Source organism: Hyperolius riggenbachi, chromosome 4 (genome assembly GCF_040937935.1).
Source record: "Hyperolius riggenbachi isolate aHypRig1 chromosome 4, aHypRig1.pri, whole genome shotgun sequence".
Classification (NCBI taxonomy): domain Eukaryota; kingdom Metazoa; phylum Chordata; class Amphibia; order Anura; family Hyperoliidae; genus Hyperolius; species Hyperolius riggenbachi.
Window position 1 is genome coordinate 282,124,521 of NC_090649.1, and position 13,672 is coordinate 282,138,192.

Genomic DNA, 13,672 nt, shown 5'->3' on the forward strand with positions numbered 1-13,672 from the left:
CACCCCAGAAGCCGTGCACAGATGCCAGAAAGCCGTTAGGCCCGGTTCACATTAGCATTCGCTGTCCGGATTCGCCTGATCGGATCCGGACCGTATACTGTACAAACGGAACGTACGTTCCGCATAGCAATGTAAAGTCTATGCGGACGTTCACACGCGTCCGTTCCGTACGGAACGGAGCCGGATCGGATCCGGACTCCGGACACTTTTCCAACATGCGCTATTTTTTGGGTCCGGATCATCTGGCCCACGCACCCGGACCGGAGCCTGACTGCACCATGCGCTCATGGAAAGCACAGAACACACTGGCTATAAAAACAGGATGTTCTACCCCACTTCCTATGCGTTCTCTATGGTACTGGCGGCCATTTTGGATGTGGACACATGGGCCCAGCATTTCTGGGGTGGAGCAGCAGTGACTTTTTGCTGGAGCTGTTTGACAGTATGTCGGAGGTGGAGTTGAGGCCCTATACAGCGGAGGACCTGATTCTACAGGTGCAGCAGATACCTGCCCTGTGGGACAAGGGGGACAAAGACCACAGCAATGTGAGGCTTTGCAGAAGGCTGTGGCAGAATATAGCAAGATTGTATGTGGAGGGTTTCGAAAACCTGAACCGCAAACGGCAGAGGGTATGTTGACTACAAGTGTTGTTTTAGGGGGCTTGTGGCTTTTCATATGTGTTTTGTTTGATTGTGATGTATTCCACTTTTGCTATTGATGTGTGTCACCCACCCACCTGTTGCCCTGCCACCTGTATCCCACCTGTGCCGTGTCCCACCCACCTGTGCCGTGTCCCACCCACCTGTGCCGTGTCCCACCCACCTGTGCCGTGTCCCACCCACCTGTGCCGTGTCCCACCCACCTGTGCCGTGTCCCACCCACCTGTGCCGTGTCCCACCCACCTATGCCGTGTCCCACCCACCTGTGCCGTGGCCTACCCACCTGTGTCCCACCCACCTGTGCCGTGGCCCACCCACCTGTGCCGTGGCCCACCCACCTGTGCCGTGGCCTACCCACCTGTGTCCCACCCACCTGTGCCGTGGCCTACCCACCTGTGTCCCACCCACCTGTGCCGTGGCCTACCCACCTGTGCCGTGGCCTACCCACCTGTGTCCCACCCACCTGTGCCGTGGCCTACTCACCTGTGTCCCACTCACCTGTGCCGTGGCCTACCCACCTGTGCCGTGGCCTACCCACCTGTGTCCCACCCACCTGTGCCGTGGCCTACCCACCTGTGTCCCACCCACCTGTGCCGTGGCCTACTCCCCCTGTGTCCCACCCACCTGTGCCGTGGCCTACCCACCTGTGTCCCACCCACCTGTGCCGTGGCCTACTCCCCCTGTGTCCCACCCACCTGTGCCGTGGCCTACCCACCTGTGTCCCACCTGTGCCGTGGCCCACCCACCTGTGCCGTGGCCCACCCACCTGTGCCGTGGCCCACCCACCTGTGTCCCACCCACCTGTGCCGTGGCCCACCCACCTGTGTCCCACCCACCTGTGCCGTGGCCTACCCACCTGTGTCCCAACCACCTGTGCCGTGGCCTACCCACCTGTGTCCCACCCACCTGTGCCGTGGCCTACCCACCTGTGTCCCACCCACCTGTGCCGTGGCCCACCCACCTGTGCCGTGGCCTACCCACCTGTGTCCCACCCACCTGTGCCGTGGCCTACCCACCTGTGTCCCACCCACCTGTGCCGTGGCCTACCCACCTGTGTCCCACCCACCTGTGCCGTGGCCTACCCACCTGTGCCGTGGCCTACCCACCTGTGTCCCACCCACCTGTTGCCCTGCCACACCCTTGTAGCATGCGTGGCTGGGCAAGTGCAATCCTTTGGCCTAGACACGCATGCTCTGAGCGCAAACAACATCCAGATGGACCAATGAAAAATGTAAACCACATTTTTATTGCACATTTTACAAAATTTTAAAATTTTAAAGTAAAAACTGTTAAAAAGTAACATAGTAAAAACTAACAAACTACAGTAAAAACAAAACAGTATTCAGGGTCGTCCTGGCGGGGTATAGAAATAGTTTTTCAGTAGGTCCCTGTTGCGGAGGGACACTGCCCTTGGCCTGGTGGCATACCTCCTCAACGGCAGTAGTGGAAGCACATTTGGGGGTTCCGGAATGTCATTTTCCTCCTGGCGCACAAAGTTGTGGAGGATGCACGCTGCCTTCACCACGTCGACTGCGTTTGCCGGCTTCAACAGCATCGACGTGTGGAACACCCTCCACTTTGACACCAGGATCCCAAATGTGCATTCCACCATTCTCCGAGCTCAGCTCAAACGAGCGTTGAAGTGGAGCTGCCTGGCATCAAGGCCCCTGTCTGGGTACGGCCGCATCACATGGTTGGACAAGGTGAAGGCCTCGTCCCCCACAAACACATAGGGGTAGGCCGATGCCCTTGTCCCAGGCCAGGGTCTGTCACCAGGGAGATGCAGTCTGCCTTGCTCCATCCGCTGGCAAAGGGCCGTACGCTGGAAGATTCCAGAGTCATTGGAACTTCCGTACGACCCCACATTCACATAGACAAAATTGTAGTCCGCATCGGCCACTGCCATTAGCACAGTGCTAAAGTATTTTTTATAATTAAAATAATGGCTGCCACTCCCCACGGGTTTCTGAATCCGAATGTGTTTGCCGTCCAGCGCGCCAACACAATTTGGAAACTTGCACTGGGTCCAGAAGCAATGGGCGATCTCCTGCCATTTCTGGGTGTCTGGCACTGGCATATATGTGGACCTCAGTCTTCGCCAAATGATCCTTGAGGTCCTCACAACGATGCCTGACACCGTGCTCTTCCCAATGCGAAAAGTGACATGTAGCGATGCATACGTTTGTCCAGTTGAGATGTACCTACAAGAGAAATAATCAAAATACATTTTTTATGTCTTTGCAGGTGAAAAGTACAAGACACGCTGGCGCAGTATTCGGGACGCCTATGTCAAGTTTCTGCGGCGCAAAGCCGAGGAAGAAAGAAGTGGCAGTGGGTCCTCCAAAAAAAAGATTACCAATTCTCCCAACAATTGACGTTTCTAAATGCAAGCGTGGAACCGAGAGAGTAAGTACCACTATTGTGACCATGAACTGAGAAGGCATTGTATATGACGTTGACAGACAACTACCATGACTTTGATTATATATTGACAAAACAGGCCTCAATTCACAGGGCTTTATCAAACATTTATCGAACACTTTCTCAAACGTTTGCTAATTTACCTAATGTCGTTTGATAAAGTGTTTGATAAATGTATGACAAAGCTCTGTGAATTTAGGCCACATTGTATGTGATGTTGTTTGGCAAACCAATATATCGTTTTTATCATCGACAGGACTCAAGACAATTTTGAGGAACAAGAGGAGGCAGAGGCGTAGTACACCAGCGAGGACTATGATGATGAGACGAGGGATGTCACATTTGTCCCATTTGTCCCAGAGAGAAGGAGGAGGTGGCAGTCATTAAATTATGTGGAAGACGTGGACCCATACTGACCTGGAGTTGGGGGAAGACATGGAAGACGAGGTTGCAGGAGCAGTGACCCAGCTCCTAGTGATGAAGCTCCTCAAGCTCCTACGACCCAAGAAGAAGAACAACAAACGGCAGAGGACATTCGGGCACAACCGCCACGCAGGGCAACCCCTACGCAAGGCAGAGGCCGGGGTGATGAAGCTACCCCCCCCCCCACTGAGGCGTCGATTGGCCCCTGTCCACTCTCCAACCAGAAGGGAGACCGAAGCGGAGATGTCCGGTGCTGTCTCAGGACTTCTCACCTCTGCACTTCTCCCGTTTGTTGTTGTTCCGCACTCTCTAGTTGTTCCTCACCCTTGCAAGTGATCCTTGGAACCTTGGACGAAGGAGACCTGGACAGGGAAGAGGCAAGCCTTTTCCGGCCCTGTCTCCTTCATCCAAGGTTCAGAGGACCGCGTGCAAGTGGTTAGGTTTTTAAAGTACTTAAATTTAGGGCCTGGGGTCCCCCCAAAGACACTATACCTGGGTCACAAGAGTGCCTTTCGGGCAGCTATGCCCTGCACCTCTGCACAAGCTATGCCCTGCACCTCTGCACAAGCTATGCCCTGCACCTCTGCACAAGTTAGGTCCTGCACCTCTGCACAAGTTAGGTCCTGCACCTCTGCACAAGTTAGGTCCTGCACCTCTGCACAAGTTAGGTCCTGCACCTCTGCACAAGTTTTTAGGACCTGCACCTCCGTCGTTTGTTGTTGTTGTTCCTCACCCTTGCACGTGACCCTTGGAACCTTGGACGAAGGAGACCTGGACTTGGAAGAGCCAAGCCTTTTCCTGCCCTGTCTCCTTCATCCAAGGTTCAGAGGACCGTGTGCAAGTGGTTAAATTACTTACATTAGGGCCTCTTGTCCCCCAAAGACACTATACCTGGGTCACAAGAGTGCAAATGTCATACAAATGTTATTTATATTTTGTCTTCCATGTTGCAAGAATGTTTCCATGTTGGAAAGTTGTTTAATTAAAAAAAATTGTTTTTTACATACCTCAGCGTAATCAGTAGTTGTTCTTGTGGTGTGACTGCTCTCCCGAACGTGGTATCCTTCTTCCGTAGGTCATCCTTCACCATCTCCAAGAGGGTATCAAAGCTGACAGGAGATGGAAAGGAACAAGCTGTAAAGTTTGCTATGGGACAAGGTGTTGGGTGGAGGATGGGGGAGGTGTGTTTAGGGGTTTGTGTGTTTTGTGGAGGGTGGGGCTGGTGTGTTTAGCTAGGTATACAGGGGTGTGGGGGTGAGGGTGGGTTGTTAGCTAGGTATACAGGGGTGAGGTGTTGTGGGGTGTTTAGGGATGGTGCGTTTAGGGATGGTGTGTTTAGGTCTGGATACTTACAGGGGTATGGACATCCGGGTATAGCTGTAGAACTTCTCTGGGTGTCGTCTCAGGTCCCGGTAGAGGGTCTGGAACTCTCCCTTCCTCTGCCTCCTGGCTAGTAGAGGATGCACCCACCATCTCCTGCGAGGAGCACGCCTTCTCCCCACATAATAATAGGTGAACACCAAAAAGGAGAGTATTCCTAGGTAAAAAGTGTACAAAACCACTGGATCCATGGTCCCAACTGCAGTCTCTGTATACAAGGATGATCTGCACACGTCAAGCTCTCTCCAACAATGACCCCAGCGCTTCTGCTGACCTCCCAGACCCCTGGAATTTATATAGTGTGTTATCTCTTTAAAAAGACGGAATCCGCATCGCAGCCGTATTCATACAGGATGGAATACGTGTGCAAACGGAGCGGATGCGGACCGGATCGGATCCGGTCCGGCCATCCGGTCCGTTTGTCAAGAAACGCAAGTGTGAACCGGGCCTTAGGAGCAACAGGAAGGTTAGAAGACAGTGCTGGACAATTGTTCGGTACTTCTATATGCCATGGCTTGTTGATCTAGATTACAATTGAGGGTCACAATTGAGGCAGCGGTAAAATGGCAGCGTATTCCCACTTTTGGATGACAGCCAACTGACTGTTTGCAGTAAGAATTCGCACACAATGTGCAGTAAAAAAGCAGCAGTGTTGGGTTTTTCCCCCGCTGCAGAAAACCGCACATTGCTCCCAGTGCACTGTGATTTTGCATTGGGAACCATTATGTGCATTTCCGCATGTGTTTTTCCGTTGCGGAAAATGCACATGGTTTTAAGCAAGTGTGACCCTGCCTTACAGTGACATAATATAACATGAATGACTTTTCACAATAAAGGGTATGTACTTCTAATGTGGGGTTTTGTTTGTTTTAGGGTTTTTCCTCAGCATTTGGTGAACAAGAGACAACCTCTCTGAGTCCCGACTCAATAAGAATGAGGCGCTGTGGATATTGTTTGTTGAAGGTATGTATGTACAGGGTATAGGTCACGTTTAACTAGTTTATGCAAAATGGACATTTTAAAATGATCATTTTGCATGGAGGGAGAATCGTAGTCCAGCCGCGGGGGGCTAATATTTAGCATTCCATCTTACTTGCATAGCACCTGAAACGAGGTATATGGAGGCTGCCATATTTATTTCCTTTAAAACAATACTAGTTGCCTGGCAGTTCTGCTGATATGTGGCTGCAGTAATGTCTGAATCACACACCTGAAACAAGCATGCAGCTATTCTTGTCAGACTTGTGTCAGAAACATCTGATCTGCATGCTTGTTCAGGGTCTATGGCTACAAGTATTAGAGGCAGAGGATCGGCAGGACAACCAGGCATTTAAAAAGGAATACAGTGGAGGAAATAATTATTTGACCCCTCACTGATTTTGTAAGTTTGTCCAATGACAAAGAAATGAAAAGTCTCAGAACAGTATCATTTCAATGGTAGGTTTATTTTAACAGTGGCAGATAGCACATCAAAAGGAAAATCGAAAAAATAACCTTAAATAAAAGATAGCAACTGATTTGCATTTCATTGAGTGAAATAAGTTTTTGAACCCCTACCAACCGTTAAGAGTTCTGGCTCCCACAGAGTGGTTAGACACTTCTACTCAATTAGTCACCCTTATTAAGGACACCTGTCTTAACTAGTCACCTGTATAAAAGACACCTGTCCACAGAATCAATCAATCAAGCAGACTCCAAACTCTCCAACATGGGAAAGACCAAAGAGCTGTCCAAGGATGTCAGAGACAAAATTGTAGACCTGCACAAGGCTGGAATGGGCTACAAAACCATTAGCAAGAAGCTGGGAGAGAAGGTGACAACTGTTGGTGCGATTGTTCGAAAATGGAAGGAGCACAAAATGACCATCAATCGACCTTGCTCTGGGGCTCCACGCAAGATCTCACCTCGTGGGGTGTCAATGGTTCTGAGAAAGGTGAAAAAGCATCCTAGAACTACATGGGAGGAGTTAGTGAATGACCTCAAATTAGCAGGGACCACAGTCACCAAGAAAACCATTGGAAACACATTACACCGCAATGGATTAAAATCCTGCAGGGCTCGCAAGGTCCCCCTGCTCAAGAAGGCACATGTGCAGGCCCGTCTGAAGTTTGCCAATGAACACCTGAATGATTCTGTGAGTGACTGGGAGAAGGTGCTGTGGTCTGATGAGACCAAAATAGAGCTCTTTGGCATTAACTCAACTCGCTGTGTTTGGAGGAAGAAAAATGCTGCCTATGACCCCCAAAACACCGTCCCCACCGTCAAGCATGGGCATGGAAACATTTTGCTTTGGGGGTGTTTTTCTGCTAAGGGCACAGGACAACTTAATCACATTAACGGGAAAATGGACGGAGCCATGTATCGTGAAATCCTGAACGACAACCTCCTTCCCTCTGCCAGGAAACTGAAAATGGGTCGTGGATGGGTGTTCCAGCACGACAATGACCCAAAACATACAGCAAAGGCAACAAAGGAGTGGCTCAAGAAGAAGCACATTAAGGTCATGGAGTGGCCTAGTCAGTCTCCGGACCTTAATCCAATAGAAAACCTATGGAGGGAGCTCAAGCTCAGAGTTGCACAGAGACAGCCTCGAAACCTTAGGGATTTAGAGATGATCTGCAAAGAGGAGTGGACCAACATTCCTCCTAAAATGTGTGCAAACTTGGTCATCAATTACAAGAAACGTTTGACCTCTGTGCTTGCAAACAAGGGTTTTTCCACTAAGTATTAAGTCTTTTATTGTTAGAGGGTTCAAAAACTTATTTCACTCAATGAAATGCAAATCAGTTGCTATCTTTTATTTAAGGTTATTTTTTCGATTTTCCTTTTGATGTGCTATCTGCCACTGTTAAAATAAACCTACCATTGAAATGATACTGTTCTGAGACATTTCATTTCTTTGTCATTGGACAAACTTACAAAATCAGTGAGGGGTCAAATAATTATTTCCTCCACTGTAAATATGGAAGTCTCCATATATCTCTCACTTCAGGTTCCCTTTAAGTACTTTTCATTTACAGCTAGCAACTAGAAACAATTACACAGCTATATGGAGACACCAGTGGGCTATCAATAACCCTCGTTACCATGAGGGGTCTCAGAGACTATAAGGTTCTGCTCCTCCTCTGCCCCCTTGTGCAAAGTAAGCGCAGGTTGTGCTTTTATGTTTATTTAGTCCATATTGTATCATGTCTCCTCCTCATCCTGGCATCCATGTGCAGCATGCTGACATTCTGAGGCTACTGATGCATGTCACATCATCAGGAGCCTCAAGGTAGCAGCACAGAGCTTGCTGCTCCTAATAGGAAGATGAGACCAGCTGCAGCGTGGACTATAGTTTTCATTCAATTTCAATTTAAAAATTGCGGCTGCCATCTTGGCTATGTTATAACTTCTGGGTCACCCCTGTCTGCTCTGTTAGAGAAGTGCATCACTGAATGAAGCAGGAATAGGAAGTGGCATGCATGGCCATTGCAACAGGCTCCTTTAGAGGGGTCATAGCACAAAAAAAACAAAAAACAAAACAAATTGGAAGCACTGTACAGTTTACTGTACAGCACTTCAAAATGCTGGGAATCGTCCTAGGAATCGCATATTTCATGGGAATCGAATCACACAGCAATTCAGTGGCGTAGCTAAGGAGCTGTGGGCCCCGATGCGAGTTTTACAATGGGGCCCCCCAGGCACTCTATATATAACAATTGATACGGCGCACCAAAACCTGCCAATGGCAACTACAGTGTTAGAGGTGCAAGAAGGGGATGGGGAAGAGCTTGTTAATGTTTACCACTACTCAATGTATATATAGAAGTGATTATTATGAGCACAGGACCAATAGAGAACTAATACTGTAGTTGAGGGAGGGCCCTTCGGGGCCCCTCTGGCCCAAGGGCCCCGATGCGGTCGCTACCGCTGCACCCCCTATTGCTACGCCCCTGCAGCAATTCCTAGTGGTTCCCTGGCCTTAGCTTGTATTGGAGCATGTAAAGTGATACACCACATATTTCAGGCATAGCTCTTTCTCGGGTGTGAGGGACCTCATGAGAGGAAGGGCTACCCCAAAAATGTATTGTATATCACTGCATGCTTCAATACAAGCTTATTGCTGAACAATCTGTGTGTTGCCTCTGATTTGTCTGTGTTGTTGAATTACTGCTATAAGCTCTGCATGTTCACTGTGAAAGCTGCCTTACATAGCTCTCGGCTAACATTGAGATAGAAGTGATAATAATTACTAACAATTGTGAGTACAGAGAGCCAGCTACCTTACGGTGTGTAGGATCCCTCCTACTTGTGGAATGAATGTGACATTGCAGTAAATATAGCTAACTTCGTGAGGTGAAAAGGGATGGAATAACTTTTACTTTCTGCGCTATGTAGACTTATAAACCAGTGAGAAAAACCAAACCTACTGTTGGTTGTCAGCCATTCCGTCAAATATATTCAGTAGTGCTGCTGCTACAGCTGCCCCAACGCTAATTTGCTTTAGGTGACTGCACATTAAGACAAAAGAGGGATGCACTTGTCTGGAAAGCATATCAGCATCACAGATATTGGAGACAATTGAGTCTTCTGGATTTGATTGTGTATATTTTTTCATATGCCTCTGAAGAAGCAGCTTCTAGCTGCAAAACACATCAGACAATTTGTGAACTCTGCGTATGGAGCTACATGTCACTGTTATATGAAACCGGAAGAAAATTGAGAAAAAAATTAGAATTGTTATCATCTGAAATTGTAACATCTACCCTTTCTGTCCTTCATGCCACAGCAACCAATGAGGTCCAGACATTGTAAGTCATGTAATCGCTGTGTGCGAAAGTATGATCACCACTGTCCTTGGATTGGGAACTGTGTTGGAGAGAAGAACCACCGTGTCTTCATGCTGTATCTGATTGTCCAACTAGTGACACTCCTGTGGGCCTTGCAGATAGCCTGGTGAGAATATGCTAATAATCATTGTGTCTACCATATCTGTTTAACCTCTTGAGGACCACAGGGCTAAACCCCCTTAGGCTAATTTCACACCAGGACGTTGCGTTAGAGGGGGCGTTAAGGTCGCATAACGTCCCCCTAACTCAACGCCTGGTGGTGCTGGATCTGGACGTCAGAGTGAGCCGCGTTGTGCAGCTCACTCTGGCGTCAGTGATGCCGTGATGCGCACTCTTGTGCGCATGCGGCATCACGTGGTCCCGCCGGCCAATCGCCGCACAGAGCGGCTGCTCCAGGAAGTAAACACTGCACGTCATAAAGTGCAGTGCATATTAATTAGCCATGTGCCTGGCCGCTCTCCGCTCCTCCCCAACATTACTGAGCATGTGCAAGCAGTCTAACGCGGCTCAGTCGCGTCCAAAGTACTGCATGCAGTACGTTGTCTTGTGACGCAGCGTTACAATGTAACGCAACGTCCGCACTGTGAACAGCCCCATTGATTTTTCATTACTGTGCGGTGGGCTGCGTTACAGGCTGCTCTAACGTGCGCCTGTAATGTCCCACTGTGAAACCAGCCTTAAAGACCAGGCTACTTTTACTTAAATTGGCCACTGCAGCTTTATGGCCAAGCTGCAGGGCCGCACAACACAGCACACTAGTAATCCCCCCCCCTTTTCTTCCCACCAACAGAGCTCTCTGTTGGTGGAGTCTTTTTATTATTTATTTTTTAAAACCCTCCCCCCAGCCAGCCAATCATGGCGATCAGCTCTCATAGGCTTCAGCTTCACCCTATGAGAGACGATCGCTCTCCTGTGTGAAAGGGGGACAGCCGTGTCACACGGCTGTCCCCAGTACAGCGCTGCTTCAGATTGTGCAATTTTCAATTTTCGATTTTATTTGATTAGCCGCACCCAGGCTATGCATATACATAGGTTAGGATTTAGTTAGTGTTAGGCCCCTCCCATGGAGGATCGACTTCTTCGCAGTGGGAGGGACGAGTACTTAATGGGTTGCATGCAAGCTGTTACAGGAAACTAACATCCTCCTCCAGTGGTAGACAGGTCATGTGTATGCTCGGTGTGTATTATATCCCACAAGTGGGGCTTGCGCTCTTTTGCAGGTAGGCACTTGCCTGTTTTTAAGTAGCGCTGTTCATTTCCTTGCTATGTACTAATTTATTTCGTTTTTGGTCAGCTGCTCCCACTTAACAGCCATGCTTTTGGTGTATATGCAGAGCTTCTGTTTGGGTTCAAGGTGCGTTTGTAGTTTCTGGGGGGGCTCAGCGCACCTCTGATTGGAGGCCATTCGGAGGCGGCCTGGTGTTGCGCTGATCCACCTTTTGCGCAGTGCTGTACTTACTAGAAAGACGGCGTTTTCGCCGTCTAACAGTCTCCCGAGCGGCGATTGCCGCTTGGAGACTGAAGGTGGGCGGAGCTCTGCCCCCCAAGCAGGAGATGCGCGCGCAACCTGTGCGTGATCTCCTGCATTAGCTGGCCCCAGGACTTGACGCCAATTGGCGTTAGGCGGTCCTGGGGTCGTTAGGTAGTTAAAGTGAAACTGCACATTTGTTAAGGAAATGTATTCTGTAAAGTCTGATTAGTAGAAAACATTATTTTAGCTTCATCACCCTTTTTAAATTTAATTTTATATTTTTGTGCTTACTATCTATCTGATTGAATCCTTTCACACACTGCACAGAGATTTTCAATAATCTAACTCTATCCAACCGCTGTTTGATGCAGTGCAACATTATGAGCCATTAATCAGCCACGGCTCCCAAGCTGCCGCCGATCGATATCTCTTGTCCCATGCCATCAACCATTTGGATACGTCTCCCCGCCACAAGGGTCATGTAAGTCTATGGACACTTGCACCGTGTGCGCGATGCGCTGCATTGGAAGTATCAAAATCGCTGCAATCCTGACTCAAAGTCACACGGATTATGCAGTAATGCAAGACAATGGGCGACGCAGTAAGTGTGCATGTCTGGAGCTTGGTGTGATGCAGCGCGCATGTTTGGACCGACGGAAATTCCAGTGACATACTTCTTGCCCAGCAGAGTGTACGTCACTAGCTGGAGGGCAGTGCTATGCATATGATCCTGTCGCTGCACTTAATAGCTGTACAATCGGCCTTAATCAGTCGATCAGACTGTCATGTTGGGGCATCAATTTCTAGCAGATTAGATTAAGTAGGCAGATATCGATGGAAAAAGATCAGCCAGTGTATGGCCACCTTTAAAGTTTCCCATCAACGATACAATCTTGATTGTGGCTGGCCGGCAGAGTGGATGGCTGCATAGAGGAGAGCTCCTGATCCCAGCCTTCTAAAACAGCCACTTTAAAGCATGCCAGGACCGGAGGAAACCGTCCCAACAGCCATGGGGGAGGACATGGAGACATCGGGGACCCAGCGAGCTGACACCCAACGCCCGCAGAGGATCCCTGACATCTTTAAAAGACGGAGGCCTGGGCCGCGTGGTGAGCAAGATGGCGCCGGCACCGCCGGGACGCGTAAGTCCGCAATACCAGTACGCATGCAGAACGCATCCCATACACTTAAACACAGAATTCCGCATCCAGCGACACAGATGTCTCCCACACTTCTGCCTCACAGGCTTCTGACGCAGCCCTACTTTACAGCCCATCTGCCTTGGAAGATACAGACTCAGGCACCCCCTCTCCCACCTTCCTAAGCCCTGTTAAATCCAGGCCCAGGCTTTCGGGCCCTACACACTCACAGGCAGGATCCTCTCCACAGCTGGCTGCAGTCTCAGAGTTTAGCAGCATGCAACCATCCACACAGGATGACAATTTGCCTATAGACCGAGCCTTTCTACGTGACATGATCATGGCCCTGGAACATTCCATGACTAACAAAATGGTGGCGATAGCTAACTCCTTGCAGCGATCGGTGGATGATCTGGGAGCTCGGGTATCTTGTAATGAGGACTGTGTTGCTAAATTGATAGACGAGCATAACAAAACAGTTTCTGAGCTGGATCGCCGTGAAGCGAACGAAGAATCGATGCAATTGAAAATTGCAGACTTAGAAGATCGCAACCGCCGTTGCAACCTTAAATTCCGTGGTATTGAAGAGACAGTAAATAACGCACAGCTCAAGGAATTTTTAATTGATATGGTGAAATCAGCGGTGCCTCAATTTTCTAACATTGAATACACCATAGAACGAGCCCACATGCTGCCTAAGCCTGCTCACCTGCCAGAAAGAGTTCCTAGAGACGCTATAGCTTGTTTTCAGTTTTATCACGTCAAAGATGCTTTTTCTTTTTTCATGAGACAGCATGGTAAATTGCCGGATCCCTACAGCGGCATTAAAGTTTTTACCGATCTTTCGCAATTTACTTTACAAAAGCATAGATCTTTGGCCCCGCTGACAGCATACCTCAGGGAGCAGCAGATCCAATATAAATGGGGTTTTCCTACAAAGCTTCTCCTTTCTCGGGATGGTAAATGCCACACTATTACTACATTGGAGCAAGGAACCTCTCTTCTTAACAGCATGGGCCTGCCGGTGACTCTCGATCAGCTGGAAGCACACCGCAAACAACCTTTGAATAGGCTCCCTCGCACCTGGCGCACTAGCTCCTGAAGAGGCTGGGATATAGCTCCCTGCCTAGGTGTTTTCTTTCTGTTCTTTCCCGTAGTGAATTTAACTTTACGGGTATTACCCCCCCCCCCCCCCTCTCAGTGAGGTCCTAATTAAGCCATTGAGAGTATCTGGGCCTTTTTGTTGTGGGACAGTGAGGAGGTTTTTTGCCCAGACAAAATGTTGACATTGATGTCTTTTTCTTCTATTCTTTTTGGTACTATGCACAGTTTTGTTTGTTTGTGTT

At 49.0% G+C, this 13,672-nt stretch overlaps 1 protein-coding gene across 2 annotated transcripts in view; it reads left to right on the forward strand.

The window, feature by feature from the left end:
* The window catches only part of ZDHHC12 (zinc finger DHHC-type palmitoyltransferase 12), a 37,482-nt gene that overhangs the window by 12,632 nt on the left and 11,178 nt on the right, over nucleotides 1-13,672 (forward strand). For both annotated transcript variants that reach the window (XM_068231339.1, XM_068231340.1), the window contains exons 3-4: nucleotides 5,758-5,847; nucleotides 9,656-9,822. In XM_068231339.1, coding sequence (XP_068087440.1) covers nucleotides 5,758-5,847; nucleotides 9,656-9,822 — 257 coding nt within the window. The remainder of the gene's footprint in view (nucleotides 1-5,757; nucleotides 5,848-9,655; nucleotides 9,823-13,672) is intronic.